The sequence below is a fragment of the Pteropus alecto genome, unplaced genomic scaffold (assembly GCF_000325575.1).
Source record: "Pteropus alecto unplaced genomic scaffold, ASM32557v1 scaffold17, whole genome shotgun sequence".
Taxonomy (NCBI): Eukaryota; Metazoa; Chordata; class Mammalia; order Chiroptera; family Pteropodidae; genus Pteropus; species Pteropus alecto.
In genome coordinates, this window is record NW_006440645.1 from 3,512,393 (window position 1) to 3,538,160 (window position 25,768).

The 25,768-nt window shown below is 46.9% G+C and overlaps 1 protein-coding gene across 1 annotated transcript in view; it reads right to left on the reverse strand.

Annotated features, from left to right (window-relative positions):
- Positions 1 to 25,768, reverse strand: part of TNIP3 (TNFAIP3 interacting protein 3) — a 74,778-nt gene that overhangs the window by 22,086 nt on the left and 26,924 nt on the right. Inside the window, exons 3-8 of the mRNA XM_025050922.1 lie at positions 25,727 to 25,768; positions 12,037 to 12,123; positions 8,778 to 8,858; positions 7,021 to 7,086; positions 5,489 to 5,620; positions 3,107 to 3,235 (exon numbers count right to left, since the gene is read on the reverse strand). The exon at positions 25,727 to 25,768 is cut by the window's right edge and continues 82 nt beyond it. Of these exons, the coding sequence (XP_024906690.1) occupies positions 3,107 to 3,235; positions 5,489 to 5,620; positions 7,021 to 7,086; positions 8,778 to 8,858; positions 12,037 to 12,123; positions 25,727 to 25,768 (537 nt within the window). The remainder of the gene's footprint in view (positions 1 to 3,106; positions 3,236 to 5,488; positions 5,621 to 7,020; positions 7,087 to 8,777; positions 8,859 to 12,036; positions 12,124 to 25,726) is intronic.

A 25,768-nucleotide genomic window follows, 5' to 3' on the forward strand; every position in this document is an offset into this window, starting at 1 on the left:
GAGGAGGAGGAGGAGATGGAGATCAGAGACACTTGGATTTGCCAGTAAGATTATCATCCTTACCCATCAGCCCATGATACTCTTACATATGCTCTGCTCTCTCAGGTCATGGAAATGACACTGCCTCTGTTCTGAAGACCTTTGGTTCATGATGAGTTCAATAAAATGGCCGCCACAGATGGTGACAGAACACATCTCATCCTGGTGTGGTCTCAGAGCCCACGTGCAGTATGACTACCTGCTTATTATCATACGAGTCCCCTATACACATAGAAAGGTTCACTTCAGAGCACCAGAAGAATTTAATTCCTCTGTATTTCTTTAGTAGCTTCAATGATGTTCTTTCAGTGATACTGTCAGTAACTTCCCTGCATCGCTGTACCATGTGGTCATAACGGCCGGAAAAGAAAAACTAATTTATGGCCTTGAACATGTGTAGACAGACCAGGAGTTTCCTAATGGAATGTCTCAGAGTCTACGAATGCAGTCTAGCCCGTTGTAAATATCATTTTTCAGGAAGTTGTAAGAGAAACGGAACTCTTTTCTTCCTCCAAGAAGTAGTTCGAGAAACAACAAAAGTCGTTTACTAATTTATGTTTTTGACAAAATTTGTTGCTAAGCTCCATAGTTCTAGGAAATACTGTAATAGATAATTTCAAAAAATGTGCTCGTAGTAGTAGAGAATCTACGGTAGAGTAAGCCCAGCGAGTCAAGACAATCAAATATACTGGTTCCATGTCCTACTCTTGTGAATAGACTGATTTTGTGAGTCTTCTTATATTTGAATTTCCTGGTCTACCTCTCATGCTATTCAGGCTTCTAGAAATTTTGCAGATGGGTCACAAATGAAAGGTGAGTCTAATGGACATTGATTCCACCCTGGGGTTTTCCAGCTTCCTTGAACAAACAGCTGTAACCCCTTCTGGAATAATTGTTTACTATCAGTGCAGATACACTCAGCAGATCCAGCCTGTGACAGTGTTGAGGCTCCGGACAAACCCAGTGTGCCCCGGGGTGGTGCTGGCTCACTAGCGCAGGTAAATTCTCTGCTGTGGCGAGACACCTGGCTTCCCAAGGACTTGACCGAAAACAATGCCCTCGGGTATTTCTTTCAAAGCAAATGAGTGAAATTGAGCACACACAGTTGTGTGAGCTTCTGAAAGCCATATGTTAATTATTAAGCTGATGCTACAAGTTTCTGCTGAGTGAGTGGATGAGCAGGCAGTGGGCTTGGGCTTGCGTGAGTAGGGTGGGCCCTGAATTCCATCCTGTGACGGATGGTGTGCACAACCGACCACCCAGCTCAACGTTCCGAGTCACTTCTACTTGCTGCAGCGGTAAAAAGAAAATAAAAATCTACCATAGAAATTAGAGTAACCGTTCTTTACATTTCATTAGACCCTAAGACATGTGCTAAATGAGAAGAAGAAAACCTTTTCATAACTCATTATTTTATCTGTTTTTAAGTGACGGTTTAAGGTGTAGATTTGTGGGATGAAATGCTTTCTGGGTGGAAGGACTCTTATTTTTCCTTACTACTCTTAAGTTAGGAGTTACACCTGTTAACACACGTCTCTCATGCTTTCACAGGTCCAAAATTGGCTATTAAACATCTTATGTGCTAATTAAATTCATTCATTCATTCATCCCTTCAACAAATATTTAAGAACATACTATGAGAAAGGCTCTGTTCTAGGCACTCAGGATTCAACACTGAGTGACACAGAAAACTCGGGGCCACGTTGTCACTGCGAGTTCCTTTCTCTATAGAAACATGCATTAAAATTATATTTCACAACTGCATTCTTAGATGAGTATATTAATATTAATAGGAAAACATTTTTTCAACCTAAAAGTTTAATTTTCCTACTGATTTTAAGAGAAATTAAATATATTCACGGGCCCTGAACACTGCGCCTGCTGCACCTAACAGAGAAGTTAGCCCTGCAAAACCCTCACGGGCCTCACAGCCAAGACAGAGACTGGGGACGAATAGGTAGTAAGTCTGAGACATTAAGCATATATTAGACGGCAGTAAATTCCAAGGAAAAATTAAAACAGGAATATTACAGGTGGCGTATATAATTTCAATTAGGATAACCAGAAAAATAAGGTTTTTTGTGAAGGGGACATTTGTATAAACACCTGAATTTTACTCAAATTAATGTTTCTCATTGAGATTTCATGACTATATTCATCAGACGTAAGATTAGAATTTGTCTGACTTTTAAAATTTTTCTGTTGGCTGTAAACACAGATGCACAAAAGTGAAGGGTGCACATGGGCATGAGCAAAAAATAGTTCTTGCCTGCGAACAGATCAGATATTTATTGCATTTGTCAAGCACTCTGTCAGCTATGAGGGCGCATACTTAACACTCCAGGGACCTTGAAATGACACCTCTGGACACTGGTTAACTACAACATAGCGCACAGTCTCAAATACAGGCACTGAGCACGTTTTCAAGGCCAGTCAATACTTACTCCTTTTTAGAAGATAATTTCTGTTACTTAGGCCAAGAAATCTCTAGCTTGAGAGATGTATGTCTCAACTTAACCATGTGCTACAAGGATTCTTATGGTCCACATATGCTGTAGCTCTTGGGAAAGTCAACAGCAAAGGATTTAATTTTTCCCTGATGCTTTCCCCCAGAAAACGAAGCTATTACTTCACAAAACACACGCACACACAAATGCGCACACATCCCATCTAGTCTGCATCACGCCCAGCTCCCTGCGTGACGATTTTAAAGAGCAGCCTGTTTCCTCAGGAAACTCCTGTGGTTGACCAAGAAACAAGGCTCTTGTTCATAAACACCCGCTCTTTGTGGTTCTTCGAACTGAAAACTGTCCTTACTCTCTTCTATGATTTCTTCTTCTTTCTCTCTTTCATGATGCTTCTTTGCAGAGACATGAATTCCCAAAAGCTTCCTAACCAAGTAGGGCTGAGCAGTGCAGATAGGAGGAATTTATAGAATTCCAGAGAGGCTCGTGTGTGGGCCAAGGCCAGAGCCGCTGGCAGCGTGCGCCGTGCTGTGACTCAGCCAGGAATGTGCTCGTGGTGCCAAGCCGCACACGTGACCTCCCCAGGTGGCCTGGCCGGGTACCTTATTGAGGCGTTTGATTTCACATTCGTAATGTTCCTTCTTTCTGTTCACAAGAGCGTTTGATTCCTTTAAAAGCTTATTCTCTTTCTTCAACTCATGTAATTCTTCATGTAGGCTTTCCTTTTCCTTCTGAAGTAAAGCAAGAGAACAAAATCGAAATCAGTACAGTTGGGGTGGCGTGTACGTTGGCGGACATCCGAAGCAACCACAAAAGCAGGGTGCCGGGGGTTCAGTTAACACCGCGTTCGAGCACGATTTTCTCTGTGGAGGACAGGGTTAGCACGGAAGGAGCCTTCCTTCTATCCCTCATGCTACTAAGGTTTGTGACTCGGAAACAGATATCAAGATTTCCAGTCCTCACTTTCACAAGTGTCGGGTGGGTCTGCAGAGTAAACTAGTTCTCATGTATTGTTACTAAGCGATGGATAAGTGACTCGGTAAAACAATCGAAAGTCTTAAAAAGAGAAAAGCATCATTGCAACACAAATACTATCTGCAAGCCCAATCCTTTACCCTTCTGGACGGGAGGGAGGGAGCAGAGGATAAACTTCAGGCATTGAGCCCCCTCACTGCAAACAGTTACTCAGTGCCGCACTGTTGTGGCTGTTCTTTGTCGAAGGCAGAGATCAGCTGGTCTAGCCGCCATCACGCCCCCCACGTGTCAGGCCACCTTCAACGAGCCCGAGGTTTTAAATAGCTGAGGTAAGTCTAGTTACTTAGGTACCAGTAGGCTCTGGATTCAGACAACATCTACTATCCCTCAATTTCATATTCTGGATGGTACACTTTGGAGTGAATTGGACTCTTAATGAGATTGAGTTTTGGAATCTAGTTAGATGAGTATTCCAGAATGTAGGTATATATTAGGGCAGTGAAACTGTTCCGTGCGGTACCATGACGACAGGTACGTGTCACTGCACGCTTGTCCAAGCCCACAGGACGTGCGCCACCAGGAGGGAGCCCTGAGGTGCACTGTGGGTGTGGGTGATGCGGCCGTGTCGCTGCAGGTCGTCTACCGTGACAAATGCCCACTCTGGCGGGGGCGCTGGCGAAGGGGGGGCCTCACACGGGTGGGGGCAGCAGGACCATGGGGACCCCCTGGGCCTTTCGCTTCTGCTGCCAGCCTAAAACTGCTCTAAAATAGTAAGTCTATTAAAAAGAAAACAGAGGTGCGAATGGCTCCCTTTTCAGGAATTCCGATTCGGTGCTCGGGGTGCGCTGTTATGTAGTTAAAATTTCCCAGTGCACTGGTCAGATTTAAGAAATCTCTTTTAGGTCAGTCCTTTTCTTTAAAAGTGAAAACCATCCTATGTGCTTTAATTTAGGTAGCATGGGCCTATACACTTAGAAAAGGAACGAATTATTTTTTCATTTAGCATAACCTAACAAAATTATTTCAACCGGAAAAAAGTCCCAACTTTTCTGCGCGAGGAAAACGTCGCCGTGACCGAAGTGCGAAGGGCAAGGACCGGTTCGCGGCCGAGAGAGACGCGCGAGGCCGTCCGTCCTCCTCGGGCTCCCGTGGCCGGGGCGTCCGTGGTGGGGGCGGCCTCGGCAGGGAGGAACCGTGCGAGATTTGGGGAGATTCGTGAATGTTTCGAGCACAGCTACTGCCTGGCAGCGTCTGTCACCGGACTTCACCTGAGGATGTTTATTTTAAACTTGTTTTCTCTTGACATACATTAAAAAATGTATAGAGGCCCACAGAGCCTCAAGTTTTCCTCCCAGTTTTCCCCTACAATATCCAGGGAGTCCAGCGAGGGACTGGGAGTCAGACCGGGAGTCTCTTTTGGGCGGCACTGTCACCTAGATGGCCGCCACGCCCTTCTGAACAGGGGTCCGTGGGGCTTCGGCATCTGGAGAAAGGGTCCCATCCCGTTCCCCGCGTGCCAAGTTATCGGTGTTGGCAGGTCACCTCCCCTCTTCACGCCTCAGTCCTCCTACCTCTGAAATGGCGGAGGTAATATCTCCTCGCAGGGGGGCTGGGAATGCTCAGGGGGATGAGGAGGGTGACGTACTTTTTAAAAATGTTACATTTTGCTGATTCTAAAAGCAGTACCTATCTGTAAAGCTCTCTGTGAAAGCTGAAAAGCAGCTGTACCGATGCAGGCTGTTGTCACGTTATTAGTAGTAACACTAGTAATAGAAATAATAAAGGAGGAAAAAAAAAAAGAAAAAACTAAACTTCCTCTAAGGTTAAAACGCCCTAGAAGATATCACGAAATCCATGACTCAGTCTCTCCCCGGCAGATCACGACCTGCCCGTTTGTGTGACAGAGGACACGCCGGCACCCGTTCCTCCCGCGTCCCAAGGAGCGGCCCACCCTCGCCCCGGCTCCCCTGCCAGCCCCTCGGGCAGGCCTCGCTCTGGTCCTTGCCCACCTCCTCCCGCTGCTGCCGCTCCGGGACCAGGTCACTCGGCCGGTCGCTGGCCCTCTGGTTCGGCGGCCGCTCCTTCTCCGGGGTGCTGAGGAGTCTTTTCGTGGCATCCAGTTTCGTTTTCAGCTCTGTGACCTGAGGAAGCCGTCGCAGACTGTTGCAGACCTCTCCTCTGGAGCCCACTGCCCCCTGCATCTGTCCCCAGCCTGCACACAGGGGACGGCGAGGCCCTCTCCCCGGCACCCTCCCCACACCCCTCCACTAGCTCCACTCCCCACCTCCCTAACCCACCGCCCTAACCCAGGTCAGGACACCGCCTTTGAAAAGGAGCATCCTCCACAGAAAAGCAGACGGGCACAGCTGCCAGCCCCTCCCAGGGGATGCAGAGTTACCCCGCAGATGGGGTCGCCGCTAGGCCTGTCTGTCTACTCTCAGCTCTCAAGGTGCGCTTGCCTGGGCTGAAGGAACAGCAGGGGGCGGCGGTGGGTGAGTGCGCCCACACCACAGACGAGCGGACATGGCCTGCAGCTCATCTAACCTGCAGCTTCCCCTGCCACTAACGGCCGCATTCGTCATCAGGGTGACAATGGCACAGTGAGAGGAGCCTCGGACAGGTGCTTCCCCAGAGGTGGGGGTTCTACCACCCCTAACCCCAGCGCGTCCCGCAGCTGCAGGCCTTCGGGAACGTCGCAGCTGAAACGGCTTCCCCGGGATCCTGTTCTTTAACGTTTGGAGACTCGATGCTGCGAGGTGGGCTGACCGCAGTGCGTGGGAACAGGATCCTGCTCTTTCTAAATTTAATACTTCCGGGTATCAAAATGGGGAAGGAGGGCAATACTGCTGTGTTACTCACTTGCGGTCGAGTTGCTTCATTCTGAATTATTCAGGGGAATTCACTTTCTCTTTTCTCTATTTTTGAACACGGAGCGATTTTACATTCTAAATTGGCTAAATTGACTGAGATATTTTCTCCAAAAACAATGTCTTTCTCACCAAAGCAAAAGCTGTTTGAGAGAGAACATGCTCCAGAGAGAAGAGGGGACGCCCCGCTCCCCTCAGAATTTCCCTGCCCCTCTGTCGGTCTCTTTACCTGTGGAAAGTAGCTTATGCCTCTAACTAAGGACTTGGAGAGCTGGCCTTGCGCAAAACAGTATGAACTTGAGACCATCCCTCACCTCGCATGTACCCGTGTGTGCTTGTGGCTGCTAGTCACAGGGCACTACTGTCATTGGAGTTCTTACACACTTTTATCACTACTCTGCGAGCTGTGATAAAAGTGAGTAAGAACTCCAATGACAGCTCCAGAGGTGACGTCAGTACCTTCCTTTAGCTAAGCTCGAGATAATTCCCCGATACTGGTCATCAGTCTTCAGGACCAGGCTGCCACTAACGCACTCGGCACGCCCGTCATTTCCCAGCGGCGAGCCCGCGGTTATCCACAGGTCCCCTCTAGCGGACGTCAGTGAGAGCGTCCGCACACCTGGCTCCCCCAGGTAATGACTGAGAGCCACCACCGAGCGGACACGGGCGTTTACCTTTCTTTCATATAACTCTTTCATACTTCTAAATTGCTGATCCCACTGCTGGTTGACTTCCAGGAGCTGAAATTATTAAAATTGGGGAAATCAACAAAGGATTTCTGCCTTTCTGAATATTTGACCAATGTGAAATGCTTTTTTGAGGCTGCTGAGCGTCCCCTCCAGCGAGTGCGGGTGGGGCCGGGGTGACGCTGTGGACAGGCTTTCGCCATCTCACGGTGGGGATGCAAAGCTAAGTCTTGGGTGTTATCTCGACTAGTCAGATGGACAGTTTATTAGCAACTTTCAATTTCGGTAGTTGCTTGAATTTTCACCTTCTTTGTTTAATCCAACCAGAATCTGATAAAAAATAATAAGTCGTAAGTATTGATGGTTTTCTGTAAGATTTATTAATATATGAAAGGTCTTTTTCAAAACTTTTCATATTTTTCTATGTGCTTACATTACTACAATGGAATATTTCTTCCGGCTTTTTAAAAGCAGAATTTATGTTAATAAATTCTGAACGTCAATAACTGATTATCATTTGCTTGCAATAATGTGTCTTTTAAAATCTATGCATGATTTGTGATATATACTCAACAAGTGGATAATATCACCTTTTTGAAAGTATAGATTTTCAGGGAATAGTACTTTTGTCATAGACGGTATTTACTATTTTGAGAAACAATTGAGGCTGCAAACAATTTGAAAGTTTTAAAACTATGTACTCAATAGAGGGATGAAAAATACCATGTCTTGTGTTTTCATGTCTTTATAAGGGAAGTCTGCAACTTCCTACTTTAAAAGAAATTCCAACACTTATCAATATGGGACAGGCATTGAGAAGATAGTCAAAATGACTAAAAATAGCAAGACTTTCTCCTAATTATGAAATAAAATATCTCATCCAGAGTGGCAGTTACTAGGTAATTCTTATGCTGGAAATAAAAATGGCTATTTAGTATGAGACTATATCATATTATAATGTAAAGACAGTTGATCAATTGGCATTTTAGGGATTATTATTTCTATGCTATGGTAACACTGCTTTGCTGTAGTTCAGTAATGTTCCAGAAGGGCACAGTATTTTATGCAGTATTAAGAGGACTAGAAGGCACTGCAGAAGACAACACAAAGAACCTTAGAAAGGCTTAGAGAAGGAATTACAAAACTGACAACATACGCAGTGCTAAACTCGTTAAACTTTTCACCTCTTCCTCTGTCAAGAGGAATAAAGAGGTTCTAATATTTATTAAACTCAGAAAAACAGAACTCAGAATACTGTCCATTACATTCCCAACAACATCACGGAAACACACATTTTTGTGTGGGAACGTTCCTTAACCGTTATCGGTCAGATGCCTGACTCGTGAAGTCATAGCACCTAAGTCAGCTGTACTTAACACTTCTGACAGTTTGAGTTCCAAGGTGTGTCAAATTGCAAGGCATACAGGGCACAGGTGATAAGTTCACCTGGCCCATGTGGAGGAAACATTTAAGTTTTGAGAAAATCAAGATTATCGTTGTCGGAGTCATGGCTGTCATTTTGCATTCATTTGCAAAACACTTACTCAGGATCTCAAACACTGAGATCCTGAGTAAGAGATAAGTAGGGAATAAGAAAAAATATTTGCTCTCAAAATAATACAGTCCGCTGCCCTAGAGATTATAATCGTGACCCAATAACAAAATAAAAGTCACCAGGTGATACACTTTCTCGCTCTCAGCCTAATCCGTGGCACATGTTGCTTCAACTAATATTTCAAAATTACCTCTTTTCTCTGTTTTTCCAAGCACCTTATCTTTTGTTCAAGAGAACTTGTTGCGTTCTTTCCTCTTGACGATTTAGTGCACTTAAAGAGAAAAAGAAGAGTAAAACAAAATAGTCTATAAAATAAACAAGAAAAATACTGTCCTTCACAAACTCCATGCGTACGGCCAACTCCCTTATTGTGATTTATGAAATAACATCTTATTCTAGCGCTAACGATCTTCACACCATAATCCTTCATAGAGACCTGTTGGTGAATAAGCTTTATATTATAGTTTAGAATCCTCTATATAGATTAGTTACCAAAATAGTTCTCTAATAAATAATAACTGTATCTATGTTAATAGGCAAGCAAGAAAGTAGGGTTTTTTGAATTTGGATTTCAATTCTTTTCCAAAAAAATGAAAATTCAGAGAATAGTGCATCTAGAAATCTGGTAAGTTTCACGGGTACATGTTAAGTATTTATACAGTCAGCATTTCAAAAAATTATTTTCCATAGACGTGTCCATGGTCTGGAGAGTGGCCCCGGCAGAAGTCCGAGGGGGTGACAGGATCAGCGAGAAAGACAGAGCGACACGTAGAGCTACAAGGCAGAAACCCAATTCCGAAACCAGAGTAAACCAGCTACCGCCATGACCGTCATATAATTATGTTATGCAGGTGGGCGCAGGTTATCTGGTGTGGTGTAATTTTAACCAGCCCTTTTAACAAAGCCACGAATTTAGATTAATCATAAATCATTGGCACAGTGAAAAGTTAACCATCTTTCTTTTCATTTTTTTTTCCCCCCAAGGGTGGGAGTTTTCATTTAAAGAAGGCACAGAAGCTCTGGAAGCTGCCTGCCATCTGCCCACCAGAAAAGCTCATGTAAGTACTGTTCTCTCTGTTCTTATGCGATGCTCTTGTTACCACCGCATCTCTGAGTCCCGAGGTAAAACAATGAATGAGTGACGAGGCAGTCCCTAACTCTGCTCTTCAGTTTCAGACTCGGTAGTTACTGTGGACACGGAACTGCTTACAGATACCCACGAACAGCTAAGAAGTAAGTGCAGACATGTTGGCCTTTGTCAGAAACAGTTATACGAAATGCTCTTTCGCAATCATGATGGGATTCCCAGGACTTTTTTCATTAGAAATGATTTATAGACTGTTTTCCTACCTTTTCTCTACTTATCTACGCTTCACTCAACGTTTTAGGGTTGGATGATATTGTGCATCTCTATAGATACTATTTTTAATTTTCTTACCTTCTTCCTATTCAGACCCATATACAATTAAAACCAATTGGAAACAATTTAAAACTGACATTCTTCCATGGGTCGACAAATTCAGAATAACTATTCTTTTGACCTCAAGCTGCTTTGCCTACCTCCCAGAGGTGACATCAAAATCCAGGTGACAAGTATGTTGGGTCCTGTAATTGGACTTTTCCTTTTTTGGAAGACTTCCAAAAGACTGGACTCGTTCTGGATCAGACAGGCTAAGTATTAGGCATCTCTGATCTGGAAAAGCTGTGAGGTGACCCTGCCGAGTGTGTCCTGAGCTCCGCAGAGCAGAGGGGCCGTGACCGGGACTCCAGAGCTCGTAGGAGGCATCGTGGGAGCCCACTAAACACAGAGCACCCCGAGCACTGAATCGGAATTCCTGAAAAGGGAGCCATTTGCACCTCTGTTTTCTTTTTAATAGACTTAATATTTTAGAGCAGTTTTAGGCTGGCAGCAGAAGCGAAAGGCCCAGGGGGTCCCCATGGTCCTGCTGCCCCCACCCGTGGGAGGCCCCCCCTTCGCCAGCGCCCCCGCCAGAGTGGGCATTTGTCACAGTAGACGACCTGCAGCGACACAGCCGCATCGCCCACACCCACAGTGCACCTCAGGGCTCCCTCCTGGTGGCGCGCGTCCTGTGGGCTTGGACAAGCGTGCAGTGACACGTACCTGTCATCATGGTACCGCACGGAACAGTTTCACTGCCCTAAAATTCCTCTGCGCCCCACCTAGTTATATCACCTCTATTTTTCATAGATTCCACGGGGCGTCATAGCTCCTACTGACATTCCGAGTTCTCCCATTCCACACCGGGTCTGGGGACACGGGGTTAGGGTCCTTAAAGAGTCTTTTCTCTATGTGCGACTTAGACGAAAAATACAAAATAAAATCTCCGACCAGCAACATTTATGTGGCCCTGCCCTCTGAGAATCCAGATAAAGAGTCATCAGATGGCGTGTACTGTTTTTTTGCCATATATAGTTTTCTCTGAAAAAAATGAAATATGTTGATTCTTAATTTTTATTTTTTAAATAAGAGTTACTGAAAAGCTAGATACTAAATGAGAAAGAGAGAACACGCATGCGCAGAGTGAGCGCACGGGAATAGGAATGGCTGGTATGCCGGAAACGCACTGCCAGGGGGTTCTCTGGAGATCATTCTACATCCTACCACCGTTCCTTTGTCTCCGGTGTACGTTAAAAGGAATCAAAATCAATTAAACACAAAGTTATGGGCAAACTTTACGTTTGCATTTGCTTTCCAGTTGCTAACGAAGGCATCCGATATTGTAAGAAATACACAGGTTTTCAGTCGTTGGTCCTACCGGATGCCCAGTTACAGAACAACTGTGCCCTGGAAGCTGGAAGCTGGGTCCAGGGCATCCGGGCATTGCTCTCTCATTTCCCAGAGCGCCCAGACCAACTATGAAGACAGTCGTTTTGACACTGCTAAATTAAAGACCTACATGAACAAAAGAATCTCACCGAGTTTCCTATTAGATTGTGGTTATCTCTAAAAAAAACCTTCAAGAAAACACTTTGGTTCATTCATTCATTCATTCATTCAATTAGTATCTGTTGCAGTAACTAGTAACCAAAGACTGTGGTTCGATTCCAAATATACATAAATATTTTACTATGAATACTCTATTACTTTAATACATTTTATTTCTAACCACACCAATATAATCTTTTAAAAATTTTACATCGAATCGAATTTCTCTAAGTCAAGAGCAAAATATGAAACCCATAGAATTCGGAAGCTAAAAGGACACGATTTAATCTCTCACTTTGTTAAAAAAGAAATGGATCTCAGAGGTGTCGAAGGAAATGAGCTGGTCGCCAGACATTGTTTTTTTTTATCGAATAACATCGTTTAAAAATACAGAGCAGATCTTAGCTAAAGAAAGCAAATGAGCCACGTCTAGTCTTGCTACTCATCCTGTGATTAGCTCCCGGAGCGGCCGCGTGTGGCGGGCGCGGAAGCGCGTGCTTACCTCCGTGGGCTCCGTGGAACTTTCCGCAGCACTCATCCTGCTTGTGCCTTGGACAGAACACGCCGTGGAAGCCGTATTTCCAGGAGTCTTAGAAAGCAGAAAGAAAAAAGAAAAAGAAAATGTCTCTTAAGATGTCTTTTAAAGTGAGACCAAGCATACAAAATTCCTATCAGCTCACGATACAAAATGACAGCACAACTTTTTCCCTAAACGTGAACAGAGGTGCCTCTCTGTGTGAATTAGACGGAATAAAGTTCAAAGCACAGCAACTGTGATTTTAACTTCTCTTCCCTTCCAAATAGGGATTTCCCAGGATGGCTCAAGTAGGCAGGCCCTGACTAAGAGAATAAGCAGATTAGCCTCGCTCTGGTATGTAAATGGTCATTCTTCCTTTACTGGCAGTTTCTTCCAGTGGAGGAGGAAGTCAGGACGGAATGGAGGGAACCACGTCTCCCCCAGTCTCCCAGCTGCCATAACTTCACTGTGTTTCCCAGAGAAATTAGGAAACTGTTGACTTTTTCCCGAGCAATTAGGAAACTGTTGACTTTTTGACAGCTCAGTTACTTGCTTCCCCAAAGGCAAGATTTTCTGGCAGTGCCTCGTAGATGTGAGTCTCGCTGTGTGGAACCTAATGAGTCATACATAATTCTGTAAGTGCTACTGATTTTATGGAACTAAATAAGAAAATAATTCATCACAAAGAAAATGGGCATTGTTCGCAAAGCCAAACTTCTATGTTGGCAGAAAGTTGAAACTTAAGCTCAGGTCGAAGAGGGTCCTTTTTCTGTAGGTCGAGTCCAGATTTTCTCTCTGACTCGTTCGAACTGAAATCTTTTCCTGCATCAGCGTTTTAGCTTTGCGTAGTCGACTCGTCGTTGTACGGGGCGTGGAGGTGATGGAGCACTAGGCAGGTAGCACGGGGGCCGGCCGGGGAGGACGGGTGCGGGGAGCTGTGCACATGGGCCACCGTAGGGAAGAGACCTCGTTCTGGACTTGGAGGAAAGAGAGGAAAGGGAAACGCAAAAACGTGAAAAGGGAAGTGTGTTGCCGAAAGGAGAAAAAAAAGAGTTTACGGTCAGTCACGGAGCTGACATTTTCTTTAGAAGTCCCTATGAGATATTTACATATATGTAGGGCAAATCTTAAAAGTCCTGAAATTCATGCTCTTTACAAGGCAGTGTCCAGGATTTGGCCCTCCCTCTTCTCCTTCACGTCCTCCGCCCGTCTCCGACTCTCCTCGTGCTCCGGCCGTATCGAATTCCCTCCTTTTCTGAAACGAGTCGGGTGGCCTAATACACGCTGCTCTAGGGCCCCTCCGACCTGGCAGTCTGGGAAACCCGGCTGACCTCTCCCCTGCGCCCCGACCTCGCCTGGCCCCTTCTAGCCGGCCAAGCGGAGCCTTTACCTAGCTCATGTACATGTTCGTGTGTTCACTCCCTATCCACAGTTCAGTGGCACGGAGCAGGTGTTCAGCACATTTTGCTGAATGGGTGAATATTCACATACCGAGTTAATAGGCGTTTTGCTGTGTGTGTTTTTGCTTTCTGCTGGTTTCTTGGTCTGTTTGTGGGGTATACTCGAATGAAATGCAGTGACGTTTCCTTAAGGCAATAGCCAAAAATACAGATGGGAATCACACTGTTCAGAGCCCTAAAATTAACGGTTATGACTCACATATAATCTGATTTTAGGGGACATAGCAGAGATTTCCTGGAAACTGACACTTCATTGACACTAAAATCTGCTCATCAGAAAAGAAAAAGAAGACAATTTAAAATATTTTTCTTCCAACACACACACACACACACACAATATATATAGTTATACATAGTTCAAGGTTCTCTTCAGCCTTATCTGTGTATCTGGGAATAGCATTCCAGTGAACGTGGTGACATGGACCTGGGGAAGTGGTTAGCACACTTCCTTGCCAGGAGGCACGCTCCTCGGCCCTGTTGTTTGTAATGTCCTCTGTAAGGGAGTCCTGCGCACATTCACGCTTGCACAGCGGTTGCTTCTGCTGGATAGAAATTCTATACCCTTGTCTTTTTCATCACAATCCCTTTGCTTCTTCTCTATGCAGTTTACAGGGTGGCTTTTTAGTAAAAATAAGCCTGTGTGTAGTGTGTGTAATGTACTACGTGGATGAGGTCGACAGCCGCAATACCTCTTAATAGATATTATCAAAATATTTAACAGCTCTTGGCAATCAGTTTACCTCGGGCACTCAGAACGGGCCACACCTCTGAACTCCGGTCTCCTGTGTTAATCGCCTGCTCGTCAGTACTACTTGGATGCTTAATAGGCACCTTCTTCTCCACCGGTATAAAACCTATTTCCCGATCTTTCCCACAAAGATGTGTCTCCCCCTCAGTCAATGAAAACTTTCATGCTCCAGTCTAAAAACCTTGGGTCCCCGCGACTCCTCGTTTTCTCTCACGGCCTGTATCCAATCTGTCTGGACAGTTTCAGGCTCTTTGAAGATACACCCAGCAAGGAGAGTTCGCACGTTGCGTAAGAGCCTGGTGACCTCCCGATTTAATGAGAGAAGTGAAATCAACATGCCTTTTTGTAATTTTTTCAAAATGGGAACTTTAATGTTTGTGTCCTGATTTTAGTCACATGAAAATTTTTAAGACAGCAGCCTGTAGTGACTGAAACCTGTCTCTGTGTCAAGTCCCAGCTTGTCATTACTAGCAAGGTGACCGTGGGCAAGATGCTCAGCATCTCTGGACTGACCCGGCCACCATGGTCTCTGACCCAAGTGGCGCAGTAAGCGAACAGCCTCCTGCTTCCACCCTGGCTTCTCCCCCTGCCGTTATCAACATCCTGGCAACTTTGAGTCTATGAAATATTTCACTTCACGTCAGTCTGCTCCGAAGCTGTCGGTGGCTGCCCATCCCGCTGAGAGCGCAAGCAGAACTCCTTCCGTGGCCCGCAAGGTCTTACACACTCATCCCATGCTCCTCCGACCTCGCTCGGCTTTGTCCCGTGTCTCCCTCTGCTCCGGTCCTGGTTCCGCCGCCGCTCCAGGAGCCTGTCCTACACACTCCCTTTTCTCTCTGCCTACGACTGTCTCTCCTGCAGGTCCGCCTGGCTCACGCCCTCACCTTCAGCGGGCGATTGCTTAAATGCCGCCACTTCGTTGAGCCCTCACCTGGACTCCGCATGCAGAGGGACTCCCCGTACCCCGGCATTTTCTCTCCATTCCTCCCGCTGTATTTTTCCCTAGCACTGTATATAATTAACTATTTTTCTTTCTCGTTCGTTGCCTCCCGCCATTAGAATATAAAGTCATTGACAGCAATTTTTGTCTGTTATGTTCACTCACTATTTCTTGAACCTGAAATAGTGACAATTATTTCAGCGCCTACTCAAGTACACATGGTGCTCAGACACACGTGAAGCCCCTCCCCTGCCCGAACTCAATCTATAATGTTGCTGAACCAACTGTCCTCTAACGAGATTGTAGAATAGCGCCTACTCAAGTACGCATGGTGCTCAGACACACGTGAAGCCTCCCCTGCCCGAACTCAATCTATAATTTTGCTGAACCAACTGTCCTCTAACGAGATTGTAGAAGAGCAGGAAAATTAATTTCTTGGCCTCCAAACTCGTAAATCACCTCTTTCCTACCTAAAACCTGGGTTTGGGCCAGGAGAGTCAAGTCCCACATCTCATAGCGTCCTGGGGGACACATGCCCGTTTCTCCCGGGAGGAACTCTGAGCAGTCCTCCAGTGCGGTGTAGAGATGTCGTCTGCAATCTCTTTCCACGACTACACAGTTGTTAGTGTGCACCAGACGCATCGTAAGACAAACCGGCTTTTGCTGACTCGTCTGTGGTCTTTATGAAACTGAAGACTTCGTGAACTTTCCACGTCCAAAGATTTCTCAGCGCTGCACGAAGCAGCGAAAGGTCCACCCCGCTGGACCTTCAGCCCCTCCATAGAGGCTCTCCTGGTTCTGCGGGGCACAGTCAGTTCCTTCCTCCTCCGTGACCCAGGGTGCTTTGCGAAGCAACAACTCCAGCACTTACTGTAAAGTCATGAAGTTTACACACCGTTCTCTCCTGAGAAGCCGAAACTAGGCCTGGGGAACTAACACAGTGCCGTCCGAGCAGAGAATAGTGACGTGGCACATTTTTATGACCCGAATCCGTTCGCAGACGAATCTTTAGTAGGAAGTCGTAGCCCACCGCGGCTTCTCATTGCCACAGGAGCATGGCCACAGCGACACGCAAGGGTACGTGCCATCGCCGAATCAGAAAGGATCAAGGAGGGTGTCAGTCTGGTTTTCAAAGCTGTTCTGTTTCAGCGTATTTTTTAAAATTCATTTTATAGGTAAATATTTCCCCCTTCCTGTTTTGCTGATGTGATCACTATTATTTTGCCTCCATATAAACCCCCTTAAAATTTTTCTCTCCTAATCTGTGTTAATATTCAATAAACAATGTAACTGATTATACGTACTACGGGGGAATTTTTAAAAGGCATCATTGTGGTCTTCAGGAACATTGCCTACTTTTCCGCGGTGCTTTATTGCACCTTATAAGTTAGTATCTGGAGGTTTTAACGCTGGGCACCAACACTTACTGCCATTTGTTTCAGTAACTAATCCTTTCCTTGCTCAGGAAGAGAGGTTTTTTGCCCCAGGGCTGACTCGGTGTGTCCTAGGATGCAAAAGGGAAAACAGGCCCTATTCAGCCTTTGAATTTCAAAATACACCCTCCGAACTCAAGCACCATCTTGAAAATCAAAGCTTTGAATTGCAAGAGCCAGCGTTTTTGAAAATAATACATTAAATTAAAAAAAAAAAAAAACGAATTCTTTTTGTGCAGTTTATTTTGGAATGCCTCAAAAAGTAACGTGGATTGATGGATGAAGCGCAGAGATTAGCTACTTGTGGTAAACAAGTAGAGTAAGACGTTAATGGTGGGTGAACGGGTGGACGCCAGAAAGTCCTTTCGACTTTGCTATATGTTTGAAATCTTTATGACAAACTGTTTGAGAAAAAAATCAGAATTGAGGCATAAAATCTTATGCTATTAAACGACCGGTAGAAAGGAGGGCAGACGAAGAGGCGACATAATCTATCCCTCACCTCTTCATCCCCCACCGCCATAGAGGAGTGGGTAGGGATTGCATGGCCTGAGAGAAACGAGAAAATCAGGGGAGAAGCACCCGAATGTCGTGCGTCCTCCTGAGGAAACTGAGCCCTGCTCTCCTATGTCGAGGGACTAACCCGTCATCTAACGAACTGCCCAGACTGGGCATCGAAGAGCAGAGACAGCTGCAGCCTTACTCCTCGGTTCAACTGGAGAAGGGGCAAGTCTTGAAGAGAATCTCTCCAGCCCACCATGTACGCCAGCTGAGACTCGTGACACGTCTAGGTACAGAGGTCCTGAGACAGACAGCGCAACCCCAGAGCGATTAGAAGCAGAGCCAGAAGTTTCCTGTGTTCCTGAGAAGGATGCACACATGGTTACCTAAGGTTTCGTGGATTTAAGGAGGCTTCACCGAGGAGGGTGTAGCATCTGCCACATGGGTCTGAGGACAGGAGGCGAATGACCGCGAGGGCACAGGCCAGTGAAGGACCACAAGGAGCAGACTGCAGCAGCACTAAGGGCCGTGTGAGACGGCGGAAGAGGGTGGCCCAGACACCGTCACTCCGAAGGCACCAGAACAACACAGATCTCCGGAGAAATCCGAATTGTAGGTACACGGGGGCTGTTTTAAGTGTGTCCCACGCAATACTTTGTTGTTTATCTGAAATTCGAATTTAACTTGGCATCTCGTGTTTTGATTTGCCACATCTGGCCACCAACCCTACCCTACTTGGACGTCTTCACAAAATCTACTTCAGAGACCACAGGTGCCGTTAGGAGAGGAGGGGGAGGAGACCCTTCCCCACACGCCTGCACCGAAAATGCAGATCGCCTGAGAAAACGCAGAAGTGGCCGTGGCCGAGAATTCCTGCGGTCGACTGGGTTAAACTATCTCCTACGAGACAGGATGGGGCTTCTAGATTGACACCGAATTCGATTTAAAAAACAAAGACATTTACAATTTCCTACATGAGGTCTGCTTCCATTCGAACTTCGTAACAGCCCGTGAGGGTGTCGGGAGAGGCGTCGCTGACGTTAGCAGAGGTTAACGTGAAGTTCAGAGATGTTAAGTGACTTGCCCAAGATCACGACATGACAAGCGGGTGGCTGAACTCACACACCAGTACCAGTCCCTCAGCTTGTGCACCCCGAAGGACCTCTTCCCTATGTGGCGAGACATGAATGACACCTAAAAATTATTGGACGAAACATCATGGACTCGTTCGATGCAGCAGCCTGCACCTTAAGGAATATAAGTCAGGCAGGTTTTAAGAAAATTGAGTTTTCATAAGGACTAGACATGAACTGGCTCAGCCTCTGAAGTCCTATCGAAACAAAATCTTACCGATTCCCACCACTGCTCACCCAGAGCCTTATTTCTACTGCGAATGACTAGTGGTCAGAAAAGAGAAATTTGGCCTTCAGAAGTTGTAATCCTGTGTTTGAGTTAAAAAGCGTTGTCTCCTTCATGCACGCGTGCGTCTTACAGTAAATGCTTATCCACCACGGCCTGGGGCCCGGGGACTGTGCCGAGTCCCAGGAGATAAAGATGAGCAAAATAGACCTGTCTTTCATGTAGTTTCTGTTTTTTAAATACAGAATCTGCAGATAAGAAGGACCCTCCATTGATGATAAAGCCCTTCCCGCTCCGCTTCACCTTCATCACGCGATCGGCTCGGCCACCGCGGGTGACAGACACCACTTTCCTCCTGAGACAGTACGTTCCAACATCATGTCTATAGATTTAGATGCTATTTTTAAATAACGAAAAATTGTAATTATGTATAATAATGAAGAAAGAGCATGAACATTTACAAACGGTGTGGGAATAATGGGAGCCTTTTTTAATTTTAAAAGTTAAATCTTTCTTATTGTGGTAAAAAAGAAAATAATCAATCTCGATTTTTGCTACTTATCCCAGGATACCATAGGCAAAAATGCTTATGTATTTTGTGGTTTAAGCCTCACTCTCTCAAGCACAAAATGAGGAGGAAAGAGCCTGGTCTGGAGGGCGGATGTTAGGGTGCTCTGGGCGCTCTGCAGTGGCCGCTTACGGCCCCATTTTGCTAATGCTTCCCGCACCCACTAGAGAAGTTGTTTCTGGTCGAGCTAGAAAGGGGAAGGCTGCCAAGGCCTCAGAGTCCAAAGCCAGCTTGGATTCGGAAGTCCCTGTGGGAGGTCCATGTCCTGCCCCAAAGCTAAGCACGTGGAGACCCTAAAGGACACTTTCGCTAGCATCTCTTAGGAACGTGTGACTCGCGCTCACCCCGCAAGCCCATAGCCTGCTTCTGAGATGCCGTCACAAGTTTCCAGCTTGCTTAACCCAGACACTTACGTTGTTATTTTTGTACAACACGGAAGACACGCTTAAAGTCTGAGCGGATTTGCTCGCTGAAGCCGTACGAGTCTGGGAGAAGGACAATCAGGGCAGAGGCGCGATTCCGAAAGTCAGGCCGGGTCCTCGGCTGCAGGTGCAGCTCAGCGGACAGCCGAGACTCCGAACTCTCTTCCTGCTCTTTGGACACCCCTGGGCGCCTTGCATTCTCCTGATCAGTTAAAAGTTATAAACCTATTATGATTTCCACCCAGACGGATCTGTCGCTCTTCACCTCCAGGCTTGGTAGCTTCCCCGCCAGTCCCCCTGCTGATGTGCTGCTCCTTGGTCACCCGAGTGACCTGACCTGGAGCTGCCAGGATTATGATTTTCACTGAGGCAGAGGGAATTCTCTGCCACCTGCCGCTTACATCTTCCAAAGGCCATCCAGCATGCATCTTTCATCTCTTTGGAACCTGGGGCAAATCCTCCCAGGATGGGACAGACAACTTTTGAGTAAGAAAGAAAGTGTCCTACTCAAAAGTGCCTCTTATCTACCAAGAGGGAGCCTCAGCTGATTGACTCACTCCCCCCAGCCTGCGGAGCCTTCTACCCAACAAAAGGATGCCTCTCGAAAGTTAGGGAGAGCTTCCGTCTCCCCTCTTCTTTAAGAGTTTTAATTCTTGTGTCTTAGCGTCCAGTTTTAGCTTACAGACCTGTGTCTGTTTTCCTGTGCTGCCTGGTGATGCACCATTCTGTACAGCAGGGTTCAGGGTAGGCACACACAGCAAGCCCTCCGCGTCTGGACGTCCACTTGGGAGCCGCGCCTCATGGGACTGAAGTGGGGTATGGCACAGATCAGCCATGGGCTCAGCCTAACTCTGCAGGGACGTTTTGGGGAGCACAGCCTGACCTCTTCGTACACTAATCCATTTCGTTTTGAGGTTTGAATATACTTTGAGAATGAGAAGACCGAAAACTAAAAGCTGAACTTATAGATTAGAGAAAGATACATAGCTCATTAAACGACTTCATTCAAGCTATTTATTTCAAAGGCCACAAGGGGCAGCCAAGCCGAGACAGGCCTTCTAGTTTCCAGAAAACTTGGAGGCAGTTTTTCTAGCCAACTGTTCGAACATTCCCAGTGAAAAGGAAACAGATCCTCGACACAGCAATGCCACATTTTTCCCTAACAACAACGGGATCAAACATTCCACAGCTACCACCACTGAAATTAGATAATACGATTCAAAGACGAAACCAGTAATTGTATGAGGAAAATTAAGAAAATTTTGAGGTTCAAGCTAATTCCACAGTGACGATGACGATGATGGGTTTGTTTAGCCCTTTATACTTACAAAGTGCTTTCACGTTTTCACTCACTTTATATTTTTGTCAAAGCCTATTTTACAGATGAGAAAACAAGATTTCGATAAAAGTTTATTTTGATAAAGAATAGCTAGCTCAACTTTTAAAAAAAGGGAAACAACCATATGATTTCACCCACATGTGGGATATAAGACTGAAAACAACGACCGAGCAAGACGGACAAATGGAGTCAGTTTAGGGGTGACCAGAGGGAAGTGGGGGGGGTAGACAAGAGTAAAGGGGTCAACATACGGTGACAGCAGGAGATGTGCCTTTGGGTGGCGAACACACAGTGCAGTACACATATGAGCTATTATGGAATCGTACACTTGAAACAGGTATAATTTTGTTAACCGATGTCACCTCAATAAATGTAATTTAAAAAAGAGAAACAAGAATATGGAAACTGGATCTTATTTTTTTCAACAATGTGGTTACAACTTACTGTAGTTTGCAAGCAGTTTTTCCCTCATAACCTTTCAGCACGTCACAAATCCACATTATTCCTTGAACCATCTAAAGCACTTTCCCAAGGCATTTTTCCCTTGAGAAGAATGACCGGATCTAGAATTTGTCCCCAGTTACTGGAAAATCCTCTTCAACTTATACTAAAGTCATTGGGAGCCAGTTTCTGTTGCTGTCTCCTGAAATCGGAGAAGCGAAACCGAATCCAAAGACGAGACAAGGTCCCTAGCGGCCCAGTGGCGGAGGCCCGCGGGGCGTGGCCGCCCCTCCTGGTGACCAGGCACGACTGGAAATAGGCTCGTCTGTTCACGGATGCGTCCAAGCCGCTCCTCACTTTCTCTCTTATTCAAAGACATACAATGACAGGTCACAGATTCATGTCCCTGTGTTAATTTTCTCGTCGTGCCTCTTAGGGCCACGTCCTGGTTTAGTATAATTAATACTCCTTTTGGAATCTTAATACTAGTTTCTCTGAGGCAGTTGTTTGCCTTTTGCCTATGAAGCTTCCCATGGCCTTAGTCCGCCAGCTCCCTCGTGGAATAATTCTCCCTCTTGTTCTTGCCAAAGGTAGTTGAGCAAAAAGGAAACTGACATATGTCTCAGGCCCTTTCATCATCTCTTTGATTTAGCCACACTCTTCCCACCTCATAAAGTCATAAAGAAATTCATTTCCTGCTCCTGGAAAGGGAGTCATCTTACTGCTCCTTTGCTCACTGCATTCCGTGGGAAACGAGAGACGCCCGTCCCAGAGCCTCTGTCATTGGCTCACCCTTGTCTCCCCTGCACCAAATTTTTCTCACAGCGTTACCGGTTCTATCGATATCTTCTTGGGAAGGTAAAGATTTCGTTTTGTTCTGAAGGCAGGATTTGCTCCTGCCGAGTGCTATTGTGTAAATAGCGATTCAGCAGAGAGTCCAGCTGGGAACTAAGCTGCGTTTACTTAAGGAATCAAATATCTGAAGATACCTTCAGATGACAGCCGAGGCCAGTGTGCCAGAAGCCTGCTGGGGTGAGGGGAGACCCCCTCAGAGAGGAGGGAAGGCGCAGGGCCTCGATCGAGGCCGATGCCGGGAGCCCAGACGGGAGGGTCACTCCGACCGCCGCCGGTCCTTCTGGTACCAGCTTGAGTGAGGACGTTACCACAGACGACCGTAGGGTGTCGCGTATGTCGAGAAGTGGTGGGGGGGGGCGCCGAGCATCTTCAAGCTGCTGAGCGCTGATGGGGACGCGAGGATTTAGGAGCCTGGCGCTAACACTTTAGTGACTCGGTCCTTGTGCCTCTCAGCAGCTCATTTAGTTTGCTCTCTGCTGTCTCTCTGGTTCCTGACGGCCATTTCACAGATTCTTAATTTCTGCGAACACTGCACCTCGCCTCTGGCCTTCTCGCTCTCTGTAGGCGTCTTTACCTCCCACTCCACAAAGAAAATAACGAACACCGATGAGGAGCCTGTCCTGTTTCCGGATGTGCAGAGAATAGGAGAATGAGCACATCTCATCAAGGACGTGAAAGGGGAAACAGCCTCCTACAGAGCGACGCAGGTTCCAGTGAGGTCTCAAACACAGGAAACCGATCACCAAGAGGATGCCCCGGGGCTGCCGGAGAGGCCTTGACCGTGTGGACAAAGGGATCCAGGGGAAAACCAGAATCGAGAGGGGCGTCGGTCCTGAGCAAACGAGTCTTAAGGGCCGGTACCCACTGGTCCCAGAGGGCGCGAGGACCAGGGTTCAGGAGGGGATTCAGCGAGACGAGGCTGACGCTCTGGGATGCGACGAGAAGGTCTAGAGAAAAGCGTGCACGTCCTTGAAGGCGGAAGGTCCTGCCGGGGCCTTAGAGGGACGTGTGTGGAGGCTGGAGCGGGGTGAGGAGCCGAGGACAGAAGGGGACGGAGAAGCCTTTCTTGGCCCCGACCACGAGCAGAGAGTCATTTTTCATTTGGAAAGGAAATTTTTTTTTTTTCAGGAAAAAAGCGCGTTTCTAAACAAGAAAAAGTGCATAGGTACAGAATGCACACGACCTTATTCGTTCATTAAGTGAGTGAAAGGGACCGGGACCCCGGCCCGCAGCACGGCTGTCCCTCCGACTGCAGGCACCACGTCCAGGCTGGCTCTGTTAAGAGCTGGTGTCATCTGTAGTCAAGATGGACACAGTAGGCAGCAAAGCTGCGACGGCCAGGGGGATTCATAACAAGGAAATGTCGGCAAGTGAATGATGAGGACAGGGAGGAAGTCCCCAAAGCAGCCGTCCCCCGCTGACGAATGGTGCCGCGCATTTCAGTGAGGATGCCCGTCTGGAGCGTCTCGAAACGGCAGTGTGCACGTAACGGCGCCCGTCAGAAAGTGGGTGCACATGAGCGCGCTGCAGAGAGAAGGCCGAGGAGTCGGGTTTTATTTTCCTGATTTACAAGCGCTGAGACAGGAGAAATCCCGAGATGCCGCTCGTTCCCACTGGGGAAAAGGGAACCGAGTTCCGTGCACTGGCCAAGCTGTCGCGCCTTTCTGCAGCCGCCGCCCGCCAGCTCGCCAAGGCGTCCGTCATCCGACTTACAGGCAGCCGGCTGAGACGGAGGGGCCTTGCTGGCCGGGGGCCCTGCATGGGTCTCGGCGTGCGAGGCCCTCCCCGGACGCCTCCGTGAAGGGTCGGCGCACAGCGAGGGACGCCCCGGTGCCTGGCAGCAAAGACTGGGAAGCACGTTTGCGAAGTCGCATTTCACAGTCTCTAGATGGCTTTGTATTCGCACTAAATCAAAAAGGAGAATTTTTTTACTCTTCTGAAACAGTCTCCATCGACCTAGGCCTCTCACGAGTGGAGCTGACAGGCAGCGGTACCTTTGACTCTGTCCACCGCCGGGACCACGTGGAGGTGGCCGGGCAGCCGGGCACGATGCCCCCGCCTGGGCGGGTCCTCCTCCAGCAGGGCGCCCCTGAGGACCGAGCCAGCTCAGCATCTTCTTCCCAGTCCGAGACCCCGAGCCACGTGGGAACTGCAGTCCTAACGTGTGGCTTGGTGGTCAGGACCTTTGCCAACAACTGTACTCAAGTTGCAAGAGACTGTAACTAGGTCTAAAGGTGTTTAACAAGTCCACGCAGTTTTCCGTCACGTGCAGTAATTAAATAAGGCAGAGATTTGAAAACGAGACGTTTTAATAAGTGTAACCCAGAGATCTAATTTCAGTTCAACAATACGTTAAAGACGCACTAATTCCTGCAGTTTCTCTGTCAAATCCCTGCAGAGAGGGGTTCGGATTTGGAAGGTCCTCTTCCTTTTATTGTTACTATGGCTAAATGCAACACATTTATTTTATTTTATTTTGTTCGGCAAAATCTACGGCAAAGACTTTTTGTGTGTTAGCTCGTGGAGAATTAAAACTATTAGGGATTTGCAAAAAGAGAATATTAAAAAGTGAAAGAAAGAGGTACAGGGGTACTGAGGTAGCCACAACGCACTAGCACATGAAAAGGGGTAAAAGTTTAACAAACGCAGGGTGGGGAGGCGGTGAGAAAGAGAAACGCAGACCCGACATACAAAGAGATGCCCTCTGGAGTAGGGGCCTAGAGGCTCCGAGACATGGCTTTTGTGAGGCCTGAGGCTTATGCCATTCTAGGGCCTCTTTTTAGAGAAAAAGATACAAATGTGTAAATGCGAGTTAGGTGCCACGGTAAATCCTGTTCAAGGGACTCTAAGCTCCGTGGGCTCCGCAGCAAATCTGGGCCTACATGACTTTTACAGTTTTCTCTGTGCTTGATATAACTTTCCCACGATGAGCATGAATCGCACTAGAAACGGGAACCAAAGTAGAAGTATCAGCTACGCAGATTTTTTTAATGTCATCCATGCTCTCAAATTTTCTGAGATGAGATTTTTTTGAAATGATCATCAGAGACGGTTTTCACTTGGGCTACAGAGCTTAAGTTTATGTTGCCATTTATGATGAAGTCTAGAGTCGTCCACAAAATCCCTAGCTCGAGCTTACCCTTCTGTCTTATTTGCTTATGTAAAGCACCGTAGATGAATATCCTGAAACAAGAGAACATTCGAACTCAAACGGCGCTTTTAATCACGTAAACCTTGTTTGTGCTTTAAAAAATGGACGTGAGTCATGCCGTTTGAGTAACTCGGTGTAAGTGGGTTTATATAAATAGCGTTATTTTTTCCCAAAGAAAGGAGTCGTCGCTGCATTAAACGTTCTCTCCGCTTGCACGTCCTGCTTCGCTGCGGTCACAGCTGCCTGGTGTCACCCTCTTAACTGCACAGTGCTGCTGCCAAAGGGTCGTTAGGAACAGGAAGTGACTGTGTCGCTGCACGTTGGTTTGGTTTATCTTCGCAGGCATCCAGGAAGTACGTTACTGTAAGTGATTTGGGGACTGTCCCCATCAGTTTTTCTGGGTGAACACACTGCTAACGCGTGTATTAAGACAAAGGAGGAAGAAGGCGATGTCTTACCTGCAGAGGACATGAACTTCTGTGACTTGGCGTGGCCCCCGT